Raw genomic sequence first — 7,468 nt, forward strand, 5'->3', positions numbered from 1 at the left:
ACGTCTCACTCCTTCCTCAGCCTCCAGAGTGCTGGGTTTATAGATGTGCGTCAAACCTGGATTTATACCACCAAATTCTTTCTTTGTCTTCCTCTTCCTCCTTTGACAGTGTCTCTTTGTAACCTTGGCTGTCCTGGAACTCACTCTGTAGACCAGGCTGGCCTGGAACTCACAGAGAGATCTGTCTGCCTCTGCCTTCCGAGTGTTGGCATTAAAGGCGTGCTTTAATCCCAGCTAACAGAGTCAAATTCTTTGCATAAACTTCAGCCTGGCTGAACTGGATTTCCTCCTTCCTGGCTCCTGGGGAGTTCTAATACACACTTTCTAAGTGCCTTTGAAACTATCTTACATTTATAACTTGATTTCTTTTAACGTTCTTATTGATTTTTTGACAGGGTCTCATACAGCCCAGACTGGCCTCAAACTCCCTATTTAGCTAAGGCTGGACCTGAACTTCTGCCCCCACCTTCTAAGTGCTGAGATTCCTGATATGCCACCACTCCTAACTCATTACCTTGATAATTTTTAAAGATTTCTTTTAAATTATCTATTTTTATTTTTATTTTATGAGCATTGAGGTTTTGCCTGCAAGTAAGTCTGTATGAGGGTGTTAGATCCCCTGGAACTAGAGTTACAGACAGGTGTGGTGCCATGTGGGTGCGGGGAATTGACGCTGAGTCCTCTGGAAGAGCAGCCAGTACTCTTAACTGCTGAGTCATCTCTCATTATCTTTATTTTTATAATCAGTTTTTGAACACAACTTGTTTGATTCTCAAAAAAATAAATAAAAATCAAAACCTAGCTGGTTGTGGTTGTTGTGCACACCTTTAATCCTAGTACTTGGGAGGCGGAGGCAGGCGGCTCTCTGTGAGTTGAGTCCAGCCTGGTCTACAGAGTGAGTTTCCAGGACAGCCAGGGCTGCTACACAGAGAAACCCTGTCTCGAAAAAACAAAACGACCCTGTGAAAGACAGTAGTTATTATGTACTCTATACTGCAGCTATAAATACTGAGACCTACAAGCGGCGAAAGGGTCAAGCCCACCAGTGGAAAGCCCAGTCTCCTAACTCCCGCACCCTCTTCGTTATCCAGCCCACTCAGCACATCATGAACTGTACCTACTAAGGCCTCAGTGTGTTTCCCTCAAATGAAACCATCAGTCCCAGGGCAGCCTCTCCCATTATGTTTTTGAGACTTTGCCTCTTGGAGCTCCTTTCAAGATTCTTCCTTCAGCCTGTTTCCACCTGGTTAGCAGGACACAAGAATCCCATGTCCTAACCTCTCTCTGGTTCCTAATGCCTGATATTTGTTTTCCCACCTTTGCCCAGCAGAGGTAGCCTCCATCTGGAAATGGAATCTTCTTTTCCTTTCTTTTTTTTTTGACAGGAGCTCTCTAGCCAGCCCTGGCTGTCCTGAAACTCTTTATACAGACTAGATTGGCTTGGAACTCACAGAGATCCACTTGCCTTTGTCCTCTGCCTCCCAAGTGCTGGGATTAAAGGCGTGCACCACCACACACGGCTTGGGATTCGAATAGTAGATTTCCGGCATGACGAGCAGTTTAGCCTTTCTTGCTCGGACACAGGGTGTGAGGGTCCCTCAAGGACTAGGATTAATTAATTGTGTTGGGGACAGAACCAAGGCAAGCATATTAGAAACCCACTCAACTAACTGAGCTACATCCCCGCCCCCAGGATGGAATTTTGCAAAAGAAAATCTTTCTCTTGAGGACCTTTTGCACAAAGAGGAGATGGTCTATGCTTGTTGCATCGTGGGAAAAGGGGATGGATTTCTATGGGAAGAGGAATTTTGCGGCCCTCGTGTCAGGCACATAAGGACCTCTCCACTGACAGAGTGTGATGTTAGTTTCTAAGGAGAAAGGAGACTTCGTATAGGATGGGAGTGGTTTTGCTGTTGTTCCTGGGGCAGGGTCTTACACCATAGCCCAAGCTGACTTGGCACTACGTACCTCAGGCTGGCCTCTAATTTGCCTCAATCTTCCTGCTTCCACTTCCTGAGCGATGGGATTACAGACAAGCACCCTGCTTGTTTCCTGGTTTTGTATTTTATGCTTTCTCTTAGAAAGGAAAAATTGACTGACAGAGGGAAAACAATTCTGATGCGGTCACACCTGATTTTCTTCATTTCTGCTGTTGTTTCCTCCATGTTACTCTGAGAGGAAGTGGCCAATGCTCTGTCCAGCTCAGAGATGGGAAAGCTGAGGAGGAAACTTTGCTGGGGGGGAGGGGCTTGGACCCTGAGGCACCCTTTGTGTGGGCAGTGGCAGTGGGGGAAAACCCTGTGAGGCTGGGGAGGGGTCCTTAAGAAACAGACAAATATGGGAGGGAGGATGAGAGGTGTGGGCCAGCCCTTGTGTGCACACAGGGAGACAGGCTTGGGAAAGGACACACCTTGCAAATAGAGACAGACACAGCTAGGATTTGAACTCTGCTTTGTCAAGTTCCAAGCCTGGAGCTTTTCCTCCAATAGTTGACAGGGGGAGGAGGGTCCTGGCAAGGAAACTTCTGTTGGACATGCCTGACCTCTGATGGAGTCCTGGGGAGCATGGATTCAGAGAGGGAAAAGGGAGGGACACGGGGAAGACAGATGGAATTAGAGGCCATATCCAGAGGAAAGAGAGGTCAGGGGCTTGCAGGGCACCAGAGGGTGAATGTCCAGGGAGGAAGGGGATAGCTGTCTCAGAAGTGTAGCAGAAGGGCCTAGCCTAGCTATCTGAGGTAGCCAAGAAAAGTATACCACACTCTGTCATTCTCTCTCTCTCTCTCTCTCTCTCTCTCTCTCTCTCTCTCTCTCTCTCTCGATGGTTCTGTAGCATTTATTTCTTGTCTCTCTAGAGGAGGCTGTCATTTATTCTTAAACAAAAGAAAGGAGGCATGTGAATGAGATACCAATAGGCTATAAACAATGAAAAAGAAAAGAAATAAGTAAACAAGCCAGAATAAGAATAAGACGGCTCCATGGGTGGCTTTGCCAGGCTCCTGCTTGCAGCTTCAAGGGAAGGCACTCTTCCTTCTGCCCTTTTCTTTTCTTGATCAGCAAAATGCCAACCAAGGCCTGCTTATCCAGGGGGAGGTCAGAAAGGAGGGTGCAGGAGAAAGAACTTCAACAAACACTCAAAGCACCTCTTCATTTACTGTAAAATCCTGTTTAATGTGTAACATTCATTGAGAGAGAGAGAGAGAGAGAGAGAGAGAGAGAGAGAGAGAGAGAGAGAGAGAGGCCTTGGGAACTGGGGACTGGGGGCAGCCCTGACCAACCCCCACTCCAGTTATCTGCCCGCTTCTCCCTCCCTAACTCCCTCACATGGTCTTCTTCTCCTGGCCCGCCCCTGCCGCAGACAGCAAGGCAAGCACCGGTCTTCCTTTTCCTGTGCTTGTTCCCCTCCCTTCTCCACCCACAATGCAGAGCCCCTCCTCCACTCCGCTTGCCCACATCCCTCCCCACTGATGTGACTCCCGAAGTGGGGTACCTCACAGCATGGGGGTTAAGATTAGTTTCATAATTGGAAACACCGACAGAGCATCTCATCTCCCCAGGGAGAGGGAGAGGGAAGAGGAAGGGGTCCAGGCAGAAAGAGCTACCCACACCCTCAGTAACCTTGAGCCCTGCTGCAGAGGTGGCTCTCCACTCCCCAGCAGGCTAGTTCTTAGACAGAAGGCTCTCCAAGGAAGGGAGTAGGGAGAGAAGGAAGGTTTTGATAGAGTAATCCCTAGCAGGCAGAGGCCTGCTCACCGGCATAGGAAAAGGAGGGGCAGGCCAGGGCTGGGTGAGGGAGGGGTGGGATGGGAGGTTGCCTGGTACATGGGCATCAGCAGGCTGAGCATCGGTCGCCCTTCTCAGCCAGCCCGGCCCCGCTGCCAGGGCTGCGGCGCAGTATGTCTTTCAGAGAGCCATCCTGCTCGCTCAGCAGCTTGTTGATCTCATTCTGCTTGTATTCAGGTGAGAGGCGGTGGCCGAAGCCCGAGCCCTTGCGGGAGGGTGGATTGGAGCGGCGCTGAGCACGGCGGGCACAGGCCCGGATGATGAGGTACACCACCTCTGCCACGTTGAGGATAATGCAGATGCCGGAGGCGGCGAGCATAAAGACAGTGAAGACGGTTTTCTCGGTGGGGCGGGACACAAAGCAGTCCACTGTGTTGGGGCAGGGGTAGGCCTCACACTTGACCAGTCGCACCATGGCATAGCCGGGGTAGAGTAGATAGAAGACATACATGAAAACTGCCTCGAACAGCAGCCGGAACACCACGCTGATGATATAGGTCCACCACAGTGTCCCTGAGATGTGGACCTTGTGCCTCTTCACCTCTTCCAGGTGGAGGGGGTCCCCGAGACCCTCGAGTCGTAGCATTTTCTTTTCCATGTGCTGTTGGTGAGCCACGTGCATTGCCACGAGGAGAGCTGGGGTGGAAACCAAGATGAGCTGCAGGGACCACAGGCGCACGTGGGAGATGGGGAAAAACTGGTCATAGCAGACGCTGTTGCAGCCAGGCTGGAGGGTGTTGCAGATGAAAGAAGATTTCTCATCGCCCCACACACTTTCCGCAGCCACCACCAGCACCATGATTCGGAAGATGAAGATGACCGACAGCCATACTCGGCCGATGGCGGTAGAATGCCGATTCACGCCACTGAGCAAGGTGTACAAACCCGTCCAGTTCATCCTGCCTCATTCACACCTGTGAGACAAGAGGCAGGAAGCAAACTGTCAGAAGGTTAGGGCAGGAAGCTGGGCAAAGTAATGCTGCCCCCCCCCGCCCCCATCTCTTCCAAGAGCCCGTGACGGGAAAACAAGGATAGTCATAGCTTTCCTCATCCATCCCTCTTGGCGCCAGGCTTTCCTTCTCATTCGCTTGACTTGACCTCTCTGAGTCCCATCCCCTTTCTTCTCATACATCCAGCATTCTTTCCTCTTGAGTCCCTCGCTTCACCAGGCCTGTCTAGTTCTGCTCTTAGCCAGCTCTTCTGGCTCTCCTCCCCCAGCTAGCTACTTTGCTCCTGACTTATGGCAAACCCAGAAAGCCCGGTTACCTCGGGGAGCGCCTATCCTTGAGGCCACCCAGACAGCTCCCCTATGGTCTCATGTCTGTGTAGGGGGAGTGGTCCCTGTGGTCGCGCCTGCGTCCCAATTCATCGCCTCCCGGTGCTGGAGAGTCATATGCTGCTTTATACCCAGTGTCTGTACAATGGGACCTTTGTGGGGCGCTGAACAACACCCTTTAGAATTCAGATCAAACGCCCTGACTTCCGCCCACCCTTCACACAGAGCACTTGTGTCCCAGCGCCGGACACCCAGCCTTCACCCACCTGTTCTGTGCCCGCCCGGTCCATCGCCGCACCCGCCCCATGGCCCTACCAGAATAATGCCTCTGGGGGAGGGAGATAGAACACAGGTGCATGGAAGCCGGGACCCCAGGGAGCCAGGAGTCTCTGGACTAAAGCCCTCTTCCATATTTCTACCAGAAACAAGAGTCAGCAGGAGTTTTCCTAGTCTTGGGTCCCCTTCCGGGTATGAATGTGCCAGAAGGGAGGAAACGTGGGGCATCGAGTTTATCAAGCCAGGAAGTGCAGTAATCACTTCCCCAAGCGTTCTTCCTTTTGACCCATTCAACAATCCTGTTATCCACTCAAAGTCACCTGGCTAAAAAGATGAAGTACAAAGGAGTCTGAAGCAGACTAGAATCTCACAGCAGCAGGCTCCTTGCGCTTTTGCAGATGGTGCCAGCCAAAGAAAAAGCTAGCCATTAAAGAAGGAAAGAAGGCTAATTTGATGTCACCCTGAAACACATGAAAATAAGGAAGCTGTCCAGCAAACTCTGACTATCCTTAAGCTGCAGGAAAGGGACCCTTCTCCAGGGGGTAGGCAGGTGGGCTCATGGTGAGAACAAGCCCAGTGATAAAGCCATCAGGCAAGTAGCAGGTTAGACAAAGAATTATGCACGGGTCATGTAGCTTCTGTTTGCATCCTGATTCTTCACCTTGGGCTATTTACTGACTTTCCATGGGCCTGCTTGCTCATCCATTAATGGCGCCCACGCCCAGGGTTGCCACGGGTGTCAATGAAGATACCTGCTCCAGTTTCTCAAGTGGTTATCAAGGGGTTAAGAACTGTCTCTGGAAGAGGAAACAATACTGCCTTAGGCAGCCAAATGGTCCCGCTAAGCCCACATTTCTCCTTTTTCTCTCCAGTAATGTGTAACCACCTAGAGTATCTGCCATAGAACAAACAGCTCAGTTGCTGCCCTGGCCCCAGTGTCAAGTGCATATTGTAACCTCCTGCTTATGAGTCTGCCAATGATTCTAGGGAGGAAATTCTCTCTCCCTTAGGCAGACAAAGAAGGCCTCTCCCCACCTCCCACCACTTCTGCCATTGAAGTTGAAAGGAGATTGTGTTAGAGGCAGGGAGCTGGATGAGAGCACCTCAGGCCTGGACCTACAGAGATGTAGCAAACGCAGTGCATTTTCGGCCTTACCCAGGGCACCTCCACAACAGGGGTGGCTGGTGCAGGAAGAAGCCTTGTAATCACTTCTGGGTGCCTCTCGTGGTTATAGAGGGAAGAGGCAGTGAAATAGTTACTGGAAATGTTGGGGAGTGAGAGAAAAGAAACAGGAGATGAGGGCAGGTGGTACACACCTGTAGTCGGGCTATCTGGGGTGTGAGGGTTAAGGGAGGAGGCTCACAGGTGGCACATGCCAGTATTCTGGCTATCTGGGGTGTGATTGGTTAAGGGAGGAGCCTCACAGGTGGTACACACCTGTATTCTGGCTATCTGGGGTGTGCCAGTTAAGGGAGGAGGCCCACGAGCTCAGAAGCTTTAGACTAAGGCCAGGCACTACGATGCACACCTGTAATCTCAGCACTTGGAAAGTCGAGGGTCAAGAGGTCAAGGCCAGCCTCAGTTACACTGTGATTTCAAGGCCAACCTGGATTACAATGTGGCCATGTTTTAGCACACAAACACACACAGAGAAGCTCACGCACATATTTTAAAAAAATGAAAACAAGCAAGAGTTTTCTAGTCCAGTCTATGCAACTTAGGGAGGTCCAGTCACAAAAATAAAGCAAGAGGAGAGGAAGAAGGGACAGCCTACGGGACATGAGTTACTTCTCTACATGGTGTTTCTTCTTCATTTAGTTTTTTTTTTTTTTTTTTTAATAAAGGGCTTGCCAGGCAGGCAAATTGCTTTGAGTTCAAGGCCAACCTAGTCTACAAAGTGAGTTCTAGCAAGGGCTACAAAGTGAGACTTCCCTTGTTTCAAAAACCAAAAAGAGTGGGTTGTGGTATCTTACACCTTTATTCCTAGCACTCAGGAAGCAGAGCAGAAAGGTCTCTAATGAATTTGAGGTCGGTCTTATCTACAGTGAGTCAGTGAGTTCCAGGACAGCTAGGGCTACATAGAGAGAGCCTGTCTCAATCCTCCCACCTCTAAAATAATAATAATAATAATAA

The 7,468-nt window shown here is 50.4% G+C and overlaps 1 protein-coding gene across 2 annotated transcripts in view; it reads right to left on the minus strand.

Annotated features, from left to right (window-relative positions):
- Positions 1-3,450: 3,450 nt before the first annotated feature.
- The window catches only part of Gjb1 (gap junction protein beta 1), an 8,069-nt gene continuing 4,051 nt past the window's right edge, over positions 3,451-7,468 (minus strand). For both annotated transcript variants that reach the window (XM_050119655.1, XM_050119656.1), the window contains one exon: positions 3,451-4,696. In XM_050119655.1, the coding sequence (XP_049975612.1) occupies positions 3,829-4,680 (852 nt within the window). In that variant the 5' untranslated portion in view covers positions 4,681-4,696 and the 3' untranslated portion in view covers positions 3,451-3,828. The remainder of the gene's footprint in view (positions 4,697-7,468) is intronic.

The sequence above is a fragment of the Alexandromys fortis genome, unplaced genomic scaffold, assembly GCF_014885135.2.
Source record: "Alexandromys fortis isolate MF-2015 unplaced genomic scaffold, M_Fortis_MF-2015_v1.1 scaffold_155, whole genome shotgun sequence".
NCBI classification, from domain to species: Eukaryota; Metazoa; Chordata; class Mammalia; order Rodentia; family Cricetidae; genus Alexandromys; species Alexandromys fortis.